This window comes from Cervus elaphus, chromosome 6, assembly GCF_910594005.1.
Source record: "Cervus elaphus chromosome 6, mCerEla1.1, whole genome shotgun sequence".
Taxonomy (NCBI): Eukaryota; Metazoa; Chordata; class Mammalia; order Artiodactyla; family Cervidae; genus Cervus; species Cervus elaphus.
In genome coordinates this window covers 32,704,231-32,720,235 of record NC_057820.1, presented here as the reverse complement: position 1 = coordinate 32,720,235, position 16,005 = coordinate 32,704,231, and the positions used below count along the sequence as shown (strand labels likewise).

Here is a 16,005-nt window from a genome sequence, read left to right as displayed (position 1 = left end):
TAAATTAAAAATAAGCAGGAAAAAAAACCCTTTAAAGCACAGAAACTACTGAAATACAAAATAAAAAATATTTAAAAAATCAATTTAACTGCTGGCTCTTTGAGAAGAAAATAAAATTGACAAATCTCTAGTCAGAATGATCAGGACTAAAAGAGAAGACAGAATTATCTTCTCTTACCATTATCTGATAATTATCCTGATGAGCAAGGAATATTGTTCAGATTCTGTAGACAGTAAAAAAGGATATTCAGGGAATATTACAAACAACTTCATGCCACTAAATTTAACCAATGAGACAAATGAACATACTCTTTGAAAGACACAAACTATTAAAGCTCACTCAAGAAGAAACATATCATCTGAATATCCCAGTATCTATTAGCTATTTAATATGTATTAATAGTTTAAAACTTTCCCACAAAGAAAACTCCAAATACAGCTTCCTTGTGAATTCTACCAAAAATCTGAGAATAAATAATATTGACTCTACACAAACTTTCTAGAAATCTGAAGAAAAAACAACTCTCCGCTTATTCTGTGAGGTCAGCATCAGTCTGATACCAAAACCGGCAAAATCATTCAGTTAAAAAAATACTCAAACCAATATCCCTCATGTAACATAGATGCAAAAATTCTTAACAGAAATTTCTGTAAAAATACATCATGTGAGTTTAATCCCAGAAACAGAATGCAAGGGTGGTATAATACTCTAAAAGACAGCACTGTAACTCATAACATTAAGACTACAGTGGAAAAGTAATCACTTCCATGAATACAGAAAAAGTGTTTGACAATTACAATATCCCATTTCTGATTTAAAAAAACAACAAAACTCTAAGCAAACTAGTGACAGAGGGCACTTCCTCAACCTAATAAAGGGTAACTATGAAAAACCTACAGCTAACGTCATACTCCACTATGGAGAGATGAATGTTTTCCATCAAAGATTGTCAGGAAGAAAGAGAGGTTGCCTGTCTGTATCTCTTCAACTCTATACTGTATTGGAGGTTCTGGCCACAGTAATAAAGTAAGACAAAAAAACAAAAGGCACTCAGATTGAAAAGGAGGAAAGAAAATGTCTTTATTTTCAAACAACATGACTATCTAGAAAATTCTATGGAATTTACAAAAAATTGTACTAGAACTAATAAGTGAAAGATCCACAGAGTCATGGTTTTTCCAAGAGTCATGCATGGATGTGAGAGCTGGACCATAAAGATGGCTGAGCACCAAAGAATTGATGTTTTAGAATTGTGGTGCTGGAGAAGACTCTTGAGAGTCCCTTGGACTGCAAGGAGATTAAAGTAGCCAATCTTAAAGGACCTGAATAGTCATTGGAAGGGCTGTTGCTGAAGTTCCAATACCTGGCCACCTGATGCGAAGAACTGACTCCTTGGGAAAGACCCTGATGCTGGGAAGATTGAAGGCAAAAGGAGAAAGGGATGGCAGAGGATGAGACAGATATCATCACTGACTCAATGGATATGAATTTGGGCAAACTCTGGGAGATAGTGAAGGACAAGGGAGCCTGCTGTGCTACAGTCCATGGGTTCAAATGAGTCGGACACCACTTTAATATGGTATATCTGGCAATATTGCTGTACTCTGTTTAGTAATGTTATATGGTTACCAGTGCAAAGATCTTGCATAACTTTTGTCAATTCTTTGTATTTTTTACATTATTGTAAATGGTAATTTTTAAGTTTCAGTTTCCAGGTATTCATTACTCTTAAATTGGAGCACAACTGATTTTTGCATATTTACTTCTTATCTTACAATCTTGCTAATCTGACTGACTGCTGTTGTTCAGTCTGAACTGTGTCTGACACAACTATATAACATTACTACAGAAGGTATTGCAATATTGACAGATATACCATATTAAAGGTTCTTAAAGTTCAATAGTTAAAACATCAATATTCCCAAAATTGTATATAAATTCTGACAGCCTCATTTGTAATAGCCAAAACCTGGAAACAACTCAAAGGCCCGTTACAATTATTAAGTGATTAAATAAATTGTGAAAGTGAAAGTTGCTAAGCCAAGTCTGACTCTTTGTGACCCCATGGACTATACAGTCTATGGAATTCTCCAGGCCAGAATACTGGAGTGAGTAGCCATTCCCTTCTCCAGGGGATCTTCCCAACCCAGGGATCGAACCCAGGTCTCCCACATTGCAGGCGGACTGTGAGATAAGTGCCAAAAATACAACTTTGAACAACTTATGAAAGATGGATTAGAAACAAGAATAGTTCTAAAGAGATTGCATATGAGAAAATTATAATAGTTCAATTGAGAAATTCCAAAGCAGGGAGAGAAAATGAAAAAAATTGGAATTAAGAGTTGCTTAAAAGGAACTGAAAGGATTTAAAGAATTGAATTTGAAAGATGATAAATAAGGAAAGATCTAGGATGACACCAGTGTTTCTAGCTTAGGTTACTGAATAGGTCTGACACACCATTTAACTAAGCTTGGGAATGGGAAGAGAGAAGGAAAAGTGTTACAGTAGTGTTAAGAGATATTTCACACTGAAAATTATTTTATATTAATAGTTTCTTCATGAAATCTTTAAGGCTAAGATATTATTTTTAAGAGGTATCATTCTTCTCATTTACACATGAGAAGTATGAGAAGTAGAAAGATTAAATAACTAGTTTTTGTTCATATAAATGTCAGGATTGGATGTGAACATTCTCTTCTAAAGTCAAAGACCTTGTTCATGTCTCTCTACACAGTGTTTCTCAAAAAGCAGATATTCTAACACAACACTGTAAATCAAATATATGTCCTATTTTTTTTTTTTTTTAAAGGAGCTATCTGTTGAACATCTGCCTGGTTTACATCTAAAGCATCTTGTATGCATTTTAAAAAGAAGGTACTGAACTTGGAAAAAGAAAGCTGAAGAAAGAGACTCAAGCATCACTAGCTTAGAGAAATAGCTAAAATCGTGGAAATGGACAAGAATCAAAGAATGAACTGAGAGAAAAATCCTAAAGTTGGAACCTGGGTTTACATAAAAGCAAGAGCAGACTAAGAGTAGTCTGAGAAATCTGAGGAATACAAGTAAATCCAAGAAGACCGTTATCTCGAAAGCCAGAGGAACTTCCTCTAGTATTCCACTAGAATATGCACAGTATTGATACTACTATGATTGTACTAATCCAGAACCTAAGAATGCCCTGATGCTGCTCTGATATTCACCCCTTCTTCGTATAGTGATCTCTTGATAGGAACCTATATGCAAGAAACATTAAAAAAAGAGAGAGAGAGATGGCAAAGTACAGCAAAGTAATAATTTTATCATGATCTGAATTAGTTTTAATTTCCTCCAATGGTGTTCTCTGGTGTCTCGGATGGTAAAGAATCTGCCTGCGATGTGGAAGACCTGGCCCTGGGTCAGGAAGACACCCTGAAAAAGGGAATGGCAACCTAATCCAGTGTTCTTGCCTGGAGAACATAGACAGAGGAGCCTGGCAGGCTACAGTCCATGGTGTCACAGAGGAGGAAATTACTGAGTGAATAACATACATACCTCCAATGGAGCATCCTTTGGTAAAAGCAAAGTTAGAAAACCAAGGTTTGAGTACTAAATTGGGATTCATTATCTTTAGATAAATCACTGGATTAGCAGGCTCAGGCATATCTTCAGAGAAAAAGAAATGGGCAAATCTATAGAACTGGCTCAAGTCTGTCTAACTTATCTGAGAATGTGTTGGTAATAAAGATACAAAACTAAATAGAGATGTGGCTCAGAATGCTGTCAGAAGTGCTCCTCCAGCCCGCCAAAAACCTTTAGATTCTGAGAATAATTGCAGGTTTAGTCGATGAGAAACTATGAGGTGATTTAAGATTGAGTAATAAGAAAAAAGTGAAATATATTTAGCAAGACACTTTGTTAAAGTAGGTATTGAAACTGCCCTAAAAATATTTTCTACTTAAATATATATATTGGGTTGGGCAAAAGGTTCCTTCTATTTTTTTTTTTCCTGTGATTGCAAATGGGCTTTTATTTTTTTTTAATTTATTCTTATATTTTTGCTTTCAGTTAATTTTTATTATTTTTTTTCCCCAATTATTTTTATTAGTTGGAGGCTAATTACTTTACAATATTGTAGTAGTTTTTGCCATACATTGACATGAATCAGCCATGGATTTACATATGTTCCCCATCCTGAACCCCCTCCCACCTCCCCCTTCTATTTTTAAGTAAAAATAAAAGATACACTTTTCATTTTCACTTAAAAGACTGAAGGAACTTTATTGAACAATGTATTCACCGTTTTATTCCACTACCTTCTGCCATTTTTCAGGCAACTTCATAATTCTATGTTCCCAAAACTTTTTATCTTTTTGAGCAAAGAACTGTTCCAGGTGCCTTTTACAGTCTCCAGGGAACTGAACAAACAGTACTTGTTGGAGCTGTTTCATTTTCCAGAAGGACCTTATAATAGAGGACTCCCTTCCAACCCCAGGGCTTCCCTGGTGGCTCAGACAGTGAAGAATCTGCCCACAATGCAGGAGACCCAGGTTCGATCCCTGTGTTGGGAAGATCACCTGGAGAAGGGCATGGCTACCCACTCCAGTATTCTTGCCAGGGAAATCCCATGGACAGAGGAGCCTGGTGGGCTACAGTCCATGGGGTCACAGAATCAGACACAACTGAGTGACTAGCACTTTCACTTTCCAACACTATCACATACACACCATCACCTTCTCTGGATGAAGAATGGCCTTTGGTGTGGTTGGTGGTAGTTCATTTCACTTGGCTCATAATCTCTTTCATCCCACATTACTGTACAGTATCTACTTTTCATCACTCACCACAATTTGTTTTAAAAACAGAAAGTTTTCATTACAGATTTGCATGCAGAAATGTAATCAAGAAGGTTTTTTTTCCCGCTTAACTCATGTGGAACCCAAACATCAATGCAATTAACATAACTAAGCTGGTACAAATGATTTTTAACACTTGATTTGGATATTTTGAGTATGTCACCTATCTCCTGTGTGATATAATGTTGATTGTTCTCAATTAATGTCTTGATTTGATTGCCAGCAACTTCATCCGGTCTACCAGACTGTGGAACATCATCCAACAAGAAATCTCCAGCATGAAGCTTCCCAAATCACTTCTGACATGTTCAATCAGTCACAGCACCTTCTGCATACACTGTACCAAATCTTTTTTTTTTTTTTTGCATTTCAGTTGCATTTTTACCTTTCTTGAACTAATAAAGCATAATACACCAAAAATGCTTTCTTCCAGGTTCAATATTGAAATGGCTATACAAAAATTTAACAATTTTGACAAGTTTTGATTTGCGGATATTGAAGAATTCTTGCATTCCTGGGATAAAGCCCACTTGGTCGTGGTGTATGATTTTTTTAATATGTTGAAAACACACACTGTCACGACAGCTGTCATAATACCACCTAATAAAACTGTTCTGAATGAACTTAAAGACAACTAAGCACTACTAGAGCCACCTTACCAAAAAAAAAAAAAAAAACAAACCTTTTGGCCAACCCAATATAATTATAGCCAGGAGATCATATGGTAAAACAGTTTTCACATAAGTAAAATCAAATTAGTCTTTATCTCTTCTTCCAAGGGTATAGGACTAAATAGGACTTGAAATCAACATATCAGCTCCTCCCAAGCTGCTCAAAATTGACTCTGCATCCCACATAAGAAAATATAAAAAGAAATCCAAATACATAAGAAGCCTATTGTTCCAAATTCTACCTACATAAAATCTATTTTTTCATGATTACATATAGAGAAAAATCTAAAAACTTTTAAATGGAGATTATACTATCTTCCATGCAAACATCTCAAAGTATTTAAGAAATTTACTAATGACAGCAATTTATGTGTTTTTAAATTTATGTGAAGCAATTTATGTGAAGTGAAGTTGCTCAGTTGTGTCGTGTCCAACTCTTTGTGAACCCATGGACTGTAGCCTACCAGGCTCCTCCATACATGGAATTTTCCAGGCAAGAGTACTGGAGTGGGTTGCCATTTCCCTCTCCAGGGGATTTTCCCAGCTCAGGTATCGAACCCAGGTCTCCCACATTGCAGGCAAGATGCTTTACTGTCTGAGCCACCAGGGAAGCCCTATGTGTTTTTAAGTTCTCTTTAATTTTGAAAAAGGTATCCTTATTTCATGAAAAAATATGGTAAAAAAAGTCCCACTAAATTCCATTCAAACCACAGTTCTTCAATCACTTCTCCACTGTCTATGCAGTGCAAACATGCAATGCTGTTAATGAGCTTACACTGAAGTAAACACATTCTCTAGATGCTACTGTATCACTAACTAAAGTGAAATGAATTATCTCTCATGAGACTCACTCCTGCAGTGTCAGGAAATTAAGTATGTATTCCTGTCCAGAAACAAGAGGTATATTTGGTAGTGGATAGCAAAATCATTCTTAGTCACATCAACTAAACCTAAAGCAACCAAGATTTAAATATTATACAAGCTTTCAGCCTACAGTAAAAGAAAGAAAGAAACCCTAATTTTTACTTGAGCAGAACTCTTAAAATACATTTTACAAAATTCTGCAAAGGCCTAATGGTGTCTTCGAATAGACTATACTCCATTACTGGAGAACAACGAATGGGAAAAACATTTGCTTCCATAAGGTTCTTACCTGTATAATGCATCATCAATCTCCACAGATTCTGTTGGCATGATGGAGAAATTTGTATTTGCACTGAAAAAAGAAAACATAAGGTCAAGTATAGGTATTCAATATTCATATTTTATAATGTAAAATTCAACTATACATGGTATCAGATTCACCAGTTACTAAAATAGATTTTACAAACCAGACATAGGTTTTATTATTTACCACTTTATTTAGATTTTAAAAATCGGTCAAAATTAAATTCACTCACTGCTTGCTCTGTGTGTAAATTAGAGCCCACGGTTGTTTTATTCTCAGGTATTACTTTATCATTGCTGTAATTGCTATAAATATCATTACTATAATATATATTCTGATGGATTTATATTTTAGCAATACTGAGTGGCCCATAAACCTTCTATAATATACATACCCAGAATTTACCATATAATGATGATATCTAGGGCTTCCCTGGTAGCTCAGCTGATAAAGAATCTACCTGCAATGCAGGAGACCCCAGCTTGATTCCTGGGTCAGGAACACCCCCTGGGGAAGGGATAGGCTACCCACTCCAGTATTCTTGGGTTTCTCCAGTGGCTCAGACGGTAAAGAATCTGCCTGCAATGAGGGAGACCTGGGTTCCATCCCTGGTTGGGAAGATACTCTGGAAAAGGGAACAGCTACCCACTCGAGCAGTCAAGCAAGGCAAACTAATAACAGTTTAGCCATAAAACAAAGTCAAGGACTTTAGTTGTCTTGCAGATGCTAACATCCCCACCAAGCCGAAGAAGTTAACTGACCAGCAGCAGGTAGACCTCAGATCAGCTGGAACCAGAAGATTGATGACCGAGGTTCCAAAACATTACCCTGTTATCTCACCATCAAGCAATCAGAGAACTGAGCATGGATCACATACCCCATGACCCTCTCCCTCAGACTGTCTTTAAAAACCCTTCCCTGAACGCCAATGGGGGAGTTTTTGTCTTTGGAGCATGAGCTGCCGGTTTTCTTTCCTAAATCCTGCAATAAACTGTACTTTTCTTCACTACAACTTGGTGTCAGTAGATTGGCTTTGCTGCACATTCAGTGAGTGGACCCAAGTTTGGTAACACAATCAACTAAATGGTCTCCTTCTGCTCAGGTGGCTCCCTGCTGTTATTTTTTTCAAATCACACATCCTTAACTATTTATCATCTGCCTTCCCCTATAGAATGTATGCTCCATTAGGAATTTACTACTATTTTTCAAATCCCTAAAATAGTACCTGGCATTTAATAACAAGAACAAACATTGTGTCACAATGTTTTAAGTGTTTACTAACTCAGTTAACCCTTTCAACAACTTAATGAGATAGACACTATTACTATACCCACTAAACAAAGGAAAAAACCTGAGACTGACATAATTCAAATAACCTGCCCAAGGTCACGGAGCAGGTAAATGGAAAGCCCTGAAACTAATCAGTCTAGTTCCTTACAACCACACTATACTGTATACTACCTCTCACAGTTTCCAAGGCGGCTCAGTGGTAAAGAATCCACCTGCCAATGAAGGAGACACAGGTTCCATCCCTGGGTCTGGAAGATTTCTTGGGAGTAGGAAATGGCAACCTGCTCCAGTATTCTTGCCTGGACAATCCCACGGACTGGCAGGCTATAGTCCATGGGTTCAGTTGGAGATTGAACACACACACACCTCTCACAGTAGGCATGAAGAAAGCACTAAAAAAAAATACCTGTTAAAGGAATTTTAAAAATTAAAAAAACTGATGTTGGAAAAGTCTCTTGTGAGTCTCCTGGACTGCAAAGAGATCAAACCAGTCAATCCAAAAGGAAATCAACCCTGAATATTCACTGGAAGGACTGATGCTGAAGCTAAAGTTCCAATACTTTGGCCACCTGATGTGAAGAGCCAACTCATTAGAAAAGACCCTGACGCTGGGAAAGATTGAAGGCAGGAGGAGAAAGGGACAAGAGGATGAGATGGTTGGATGGCATCACCAACTGGATGGACATGAGTTTGAGCAAGCTCCAGGAGTTGGTGATGGACAGGAAAGCCTGGCATGCTGCAGTCCATACGGTCGCAAAGAGTCAAACACGACTGAGCAACTGACCTGAACTGAAACATAGTGGTGTGACAAGATACAGAGTGATATATCAATTACTGCAGCTCATTTCAATTTTTTCACAGTGTGGCATAGAAAGAAAAATGATAATTGGGAAACATAGATGGTTCATGGGCAGAGGGAACCACCAGGACAATTTGAGCCTGAGCTAAAATCAATACCATCTTGGCAAAAGTGTAATTCATTCTAGGTTTTGGGAAGCTCTATATATCAGTTACAGGATTCTAAAAACAACGTGATAACACAAAATTCAGTTTCAGAATCCAATTTTCTAGGCCTGGTATATTGATATATAGGCAAAGAATTTGAAAACATATGATCAAAAATGTTATTATTTCTCTTATCATTGAGTAGATAATCAAGTGATATCACCTTCCAGCTAACTAATAAAAACACATACACAATATACCCTGGCACTCTAACAAAATACAAAACTCAAGAAAAAGTCTTGTTACAACTGTCTTACTGTTAGTACACTTTCTATATCTGTCTTCCTTGCATGGAGAGCAACAGTCTAAGATGGTAAAGCTCTTAAGTAAAAATGAGAAGAGCTACATTCTAACTAGTTCTGTCACGTAATGATTATGACTGACACCCACTTTTCAGAAGTTCTGCCTTACTGGAATCTTTCAAATATCATTCTTCTGATAAGGTCTTAAATGGCAAATGAAAATGCTTTAAATAAGAGGAGGTTTTATTTGTATTACATAATATCCCCCACCTAAGTCTGGCAGTGGTGGCAATAGCAGGCAATACCATGGTATCAAAGCATCCTTTCAGTCTAAGGCTGGTGAAAAAGCTATAGACTTGTGAACATTCATATTAGCTCAAAATCAAATATCCACCACTTCTATCTTCGGCACATTGTATTCTGGTGGTGGGCAGAACGTAACTATCCGCTTTATTAATTATGAAATGACAAACAGGAACTACACGAACATTTCCCCTCTATTTCTGCAGGAATGGAAAAGACGTGAACCTCAACACCAACTGCGAAATAAGAATGGGTAACTCGTGGTTTTTTCCCCTGCGTTTCTTTTTCTTTCTTTCTTTTTTCTCTCTCTTGTTTTAAAGGGCAATCAACAGGCCTCAGGGTGTTCTGACTACCAATGATTCATTATTACCGAGTTCCCTCTGGTAACAGTTTTCAAAGCAGAATCTCAGCGGAGGATCGTGCACCATGGAGCTCAGCTTTCACTTTATCGAAAGGAGGGAAGGTGTCCGGCACCGGGGCACGGAAGCTTGCACCGAGAGCCCCTCCCTCCCTCCTACGTCCGGTGACTGGAAGGAAGAAGGATGGCAGACCCCAACCAGAACTGAGAAAGCGATGAAAGGAGCGACAAGTGGAGGATTTCCGCCTCAACAAAGCCCGGAGTCGCTGAGGCCGAAGTCCACGCCGCCACACCTACCCCGCGCGCTCCCCTCGCCGCCCAAGGCCGGCTCTGCCCTGCCCCGCGGCCTCTCGCGCGCTCCCTGCCCGCCCGAGTGGGAGACGCAGAAAGTCGGACACCTGGTCCTGCCCGCCACGCCCCACTTCGCGCCCACACTTGTTCTCTCACCCGCTGGTCCTCCAGGAGGAGCAAGATGCCTCTTCCCCCGGACGCTCAGCCACCGGCTGGGATCCCTCCATCGCCTCCAGAGACGTAGCCGCAGCTGGCTACTGGGAAGCAGGGAAGAGGGCGGGACCGCGAGGTCAAGGGGCGGTCAATGACGTCACACGAGGGGGCAGGCCTTAGAAGCGAGCAGCCAGGCAGCGCCTTCCCGTCAACCCCAGGGGCGTCCTGGCTTCCGGTTTGGGTGTGGTCGGGGGGAGGGCTTTGCCGCAGGTAGTTGAAGCGTGCCGGTTTGGGGGCGGCGGGTGTGTGTGCGTGCGTGTGTGTGCGTGCGTGCGTGTGTGTGCATGTATGTGTGTGTGTTGGTGGGGGGGGGGGTGGGAAACGGGGAGTGTGTGTGTCTGTGTCTGTGTCTGTCAGAGTCTTTACCGTCTGACCCATCAGGGAAGCCTGAAGTGGCTAGCGACTTGGTTCTGGCGGACTTAAGCTGAACCAAAACTCTTAGCAAGGCAAACACAGGATTCCAGTGGCCAGCGAAGTAATGGGATTGCATAGCAAAATCCTTAAGAGTCTTATGGCAAGAAGAAACGCTTCATTTTATTAAAAATAGAAAAATCCGAAAGGCTAGTAATAAGTAGGTCCGGACTTCCAGTCAGGAATTCCATTTTAAGACGTTATACGTGTAACTTCTAATTTTGGACGTCTATTACATGTCAAGCACTATCACAAATTTGGTAGAATCATGTGATTTTCTTGAACGATGAATGACGTATATCATCCAGGTTGCCTATAGTTTGTGAGTGAGGGACAAATTGACAATCAATGTAAGTGACTTGCCAAACTAAGTACTTGCCAAATATACGTCTAAGAACCTCTCAACCAATATTTTTTTTTGGAAGCTACAGAGTAAAAGTAGACGGGGAATATGTCCACAAACTCCTTTTCTGAAGTTCTGGAAGTAGAGGCTGTTTCACATAACTTAGGTCATCTAGCCAACAATCGGATATTTCCATTTTAATGAAAAATTCAAAGAGCAATTTTTTTTTTACAATCTATGATTTTAGAGAAAAGAGTTCTTTGTGTGTAAAAAAAGTAGCAGTTACTGGAAGTGGATTCTTTTGGTGATGCTTTACAGCATGTTCTTAGGAGAAATAGTATTTTCTGTTAACTTTACAGCTGGCTTTATCTGTCTTAATGCCTGATGAATGGCAAAGCAGATGTTTACTTTTCTTAGTTCAGGCTCATGTTTCTTTCTTCTCAGATTTCAGGAAAACTTTTCTAACACTAGAACGCTCCTCCTTTCTTTTTTTAGTGTAGTGCTGAAAAGTATGGTGGCTTCATTTCTATAATTTCCTTTGCTTCTGTTGTGCCTGTGTTGCACATGTGTTTATATGTATTATGTATGTATGTTTGAATAGTTACATCCTCAGGGCATAGAACAATAATTTTGTTTTAAAATCTTTTATTTGGGATATTTTTAGATTTACAGAAAATTTGCAAAGGTAAAACAATTTCTGAATATACTTCACTCAATTTCTTCTAATGACAACATCTGACATAACTGTGGTCCATTTGTTAAGACTGAGAAATTGATATTGGTACAAATACTATTAACTAGCTACATACTTTATTTGGATTTCACCAGTTTTTCACTAATGTCCTTTTTTTGGTATGCATCCAATCCAGGATACAGTACATTTAGAATTTCCCTGTCTTGATCATCATGTAAGTGTGCATTTTAATGAATATCTTCTTGAAATTTTATGTGCAAATTGGATTTCTAAAATATTTTATATCAAATTATAAATATAATATCTATATTGTGTTTTTATAATTATAGAGGCTATTTACATGTATTTTCCACTTCATACTCCTAAATTATTGACTATTAGCTTGGAAACAATACTGAGCAGTCACCTAAATGTACAATGCCATTGCTTTACAGCGGATGACTCAAAAAGATGAAGAGCTTAAATGTTTTGGATAAATTCACATCATTGTAGATACAGAGCCATGACTAGTTTCATCCTTTGTTGTGTATTTCTCTAACATATTATACCCAGATGCCCCAAATTGGAACACCTGTTCCATGACTGTCATAAAGACTAGGAAGTACTGAGTTCTGAGGTCAGGCCTTCATGAACATGGTTGGAAAGCAGCCTACCTCCTGAGTTTGGAAGCAGACTTCACTGTCCAAAGCTGCTGCAGTAACATTTGAACTGTCTTCATGCTGGCCATTTGAGAGAACTCGACGGAATTCTTTTGTGAAGGAAATAAACCTTTGCAAAATGTGAATAATTATCCTCTTAAGTGGTCTATGGATTGGGATATATGCATATCACATTTTCCTGAAATATTTTTTTAAAAATTGCCCATACAACAGTACAAAGACAAATCATTGTAGATTAACAATTGAAATAAAATTTTCCAAGATACTTTATTATTTCATTTATCGACTTATGCATCAATGACTAGAGATCAGTTCAGTTGCTCAGTCATGTCTGACTCTGCAACCCTATGGACTGCAGCACCCTAGACTTCCCTGTCCACCAACTCCAGGAGCTTACTCAAACTCATGTCCATTGAGTCAGTGATGCCCTTCAGCCATCTCATCCTTTGTTGTCCCCTTCTCCTCCTGACTTCAATCTTTTCCACCCATCAGGGTCTTTTCCAGTGAGTCAGCTCTTCCCATCAGGTGGCCAAAGTATTGGCGTTTCAGCTTCAGCATCAGTCCTTCCAATGGATATTCAGGACTGATTTCCTTAAGGATCATCTAATTGGATCTCCTTGTAGTCAAAGGGAATCTCAAGAGTCTTCTCCAATGCCACAGTTCAAATGCATCAATTCTTCGGCACTCAACTTTCTTTATAGTCCACTTCTTATATCCATACATGACCACTGGAAAAACCATAGCTTTGACTAGACAGACCTATGATGGCAAAGTAATGTCTCTGCTTTTTAATATGCTGTCTAGGTTGATCATAGCTTTTCTTCCAAGGAGCAAGCGTCTTTTAAGTCTTTTCATGGCTGCAGTCACCATCCGCAGTGATTTTAGAGCCCCCCAAAATAAAGTCTGTTGCTGTTTCCATTGATTCCCCATCTACTTGCCATGAAGTGATGAGCCCGGATGCCATAATCTTAATTTTCTGATGTTGAGTTTTAAACCAACTTTTTCAGTGACTAGAAGTAAAATATAATAAATCATACTCCAAAGTTTAACCTTCTTCTAATATTGGTGGAAAACAGATGACAAATCTGAAAATCCCTAAGTGGGACTTAGTATTTTTGTGGCTTTCTAGGCAATATGATGTAAATGTATTAGACTATGCCCTAATTTGTGATAGAGGCACTTCAACCCCTTTATGAAGGAGGCTGTTCAGTGCCCTATTGCAGAGATCCAAATTCAGCCACAGTCACTGTTCACCATAGACACAAACTACTGAATTTCACCTCTTTGTCTTGACTGAAACAATATTCAGATCATCTCCCTTTGCATGGATGGCTTGTTTTCTAGTCTTTAGTTTGACAACCAGCACCTCTAGCTGGTCTGTATAGCCAAAGCTATGGTTTTTTTTCCAGTAGCTTTTGTACAGATGTGTGCTGTTGCTCAGAAGAGTGAGCAGCGAAGAACTGATGCCTTCAAATTGAGATTCTGGGGAGGACTCTTGAGAGTCCCTTGGACTGCAATGAGATCAAACCAGTCAATCCTAAAGGAAATCAACCCTGGATTCATTGGAAGGACTGATGCTGAAACTGAAGCTCCAATACTGTGGCAGACTCATTGGAAAAGGCTCTAATGCTGGAAAAGATTGAGGGCAGGAGGGGAAAAGTATGGCAGAGGATGAGGTGGTTAGACAGCATCACCAACTCAGTGAACATTAATTTGAACAAAGGTCGGGAGATAGTGAAGGACAAAGGAGGCTGACATGATGCAGTCCATGAGGCTGTAAAGAGTCTGACAGACTTAGTGACTGAGCAACAACAAAACCTGTAGCCTGGGGGCGTCAACCTTCAGCACACAGCAGGATCTCCTGGCCAGCAGGTTAAAGCAAATTGTTGGACCCCACAGTAGCATTTCTGCTTCACTATGCTTGGTTGGGGGGCTGAGCATTTGCATTTCTAAAAAGTTCCCTGGTGATCTCTGTTCTGCTTCTGCTGCTGCCGCTAAGTCACTAAGTCTCTTCGTGTCCAGCTCTGTGCAACTCCATAGACGGCAGCACACCAGGCTCCCCCATCCCTGGGATTCTCCAGGCAAGAACACTGGAGTGGGTTGCCATTTCCCTCTCCAATGCATGAAAGTGAAAAGTGAAAGTGAAGTCACTCAGTCGTGTCCGACTCTTCCAGACCTGGTGGAGTGCAGCCTACCAGGCTCCTCCATCCACAGGATTTTTCCAGGCAAGAGTACCGGAGCGGGTTGCTGCCTTCTCCATCTGTTCTGCTAGACCTAGGCCTTTGTTTTGAAAGTGCCTTGCATCGCTCTCAGTCGCTTCCTCTAACTCATTCTGTGGGTACCTCTGAACCTCTTTTCAGTACAGCTTTCCTTATTGAGTTCTGGGCTGTACTTATCTCTGCAATAGTCTTTTGTTTTTCTTTCTATTGCTTGGTTTATTTGTAGTTCCATTGCTCTTGGGTCTGATGCCATTTTGTACTCTGGATCCTACCTTTCCTTAGACATGCCTTATGTTTACCATTATAAAGGTCACAGGGTTGGTTAACTCCTAACAAGGACTCGTACAGAAAATGTTTGTGATTGGGCTTTTTTTAAAGCAAAGATAACTGGAATATATGTGGACAGAGGAAGTAGGTATGGAAACAGAGAAGAAGTTGGTTGGAAGTCTGTCATATAGATATGCATGGCATAATAAAATCTGAGGGAAATGTTGATGGAGAATAGAATCCTGTTGAAATATGGTTAAAGCTTATTGCATATTGATTGCTTGTAATCAGGGTTTCAACACAAATGTAAATAGTTCCATTAGCTCATATAAAAGTGCAGTCATAAAGCTATATAGTAGATGAAGTTGATGACTTTAGCGACAGCTGAGAAAAACTGAGTTGGGTAAATGAACTCTGTTCCTATAATCAACTATCAGCAGAAATGTGAATAGAAACTGGCTTTACAAACAGTCAGCGGAAGTCCAAGAAAGCCTGAACCTACACTTTGGTCAGCTAGCTTCTGAACCCTGTCTAACACTGGCTCATTGATTTTCTTTTCAGTGGTGTAGTGCCTAGAGGCATAAGTATTTGCAGCATCTTCTTTGCCCATGGTGGTATTCTAGAGAGACCTTCATGATTTACAATCCATTGTAGGTCTAGAAACATTCATGTGGGGACATACTTAACAACACTAATCTAACTGAAGAAGGTATTGAAGGAGTCATCTCTCACAGTCCTCTTTTCTCTGGGCTTTGTATGGGAGGCTGGATTTTATATTCCAGCAAGTAGAGCTCCCAGCAGCTCTTTCTAATCTGTACAATAACCCTCACCAGTGCAGTTAAGGATGTTTTAATGCTAGATGATTTAATGCTTTAATGATAGAGATAGGAAGCAAAGGTGTGGCAATACATACTGAATCTAGGTTATCATCTCCAATAAGACAGCAAGAGAGATATCTATCTTTAATAATTAGTGAAATTTGACAATTTTAGGATAAACATACTCTAAAGATTCTTTATTACCAATTAAGATAATAT

General features: G+C 39.1%; 1 protein-coding gene across 1 annotated transcript in view; it reads right to left on the bottom strand.

Moving 5' to 3' along the window:
- The window catches only part of UBA6 (ubiquitin like modifier activating enzyme 6), a 79,911-nt gene extending 69,436 nt beyond the window's left edge, over positions 1-10,475 (bottom strand). Inside the window, exons 1-2 of the mRNA XM_043906629.1 lie at positions 10,319-10,475; positions 6,659-6,721 (exon numbers count right to left, since the gene is read on the bottom strand). Coding sequence (XP_043762564.1) covers positions 6,659-6,721; positions 10,319-10,389 — 134 coding nt within the window. The 5' untranslated portion in view covers positions 10,390-10,475. The remainder of the gene's footprint in view (positions 1-6,658; positions 6,722-10,318) is intronic.
- Positions 10,476-16,005: the final 5,530 nt, after the last annotated feature.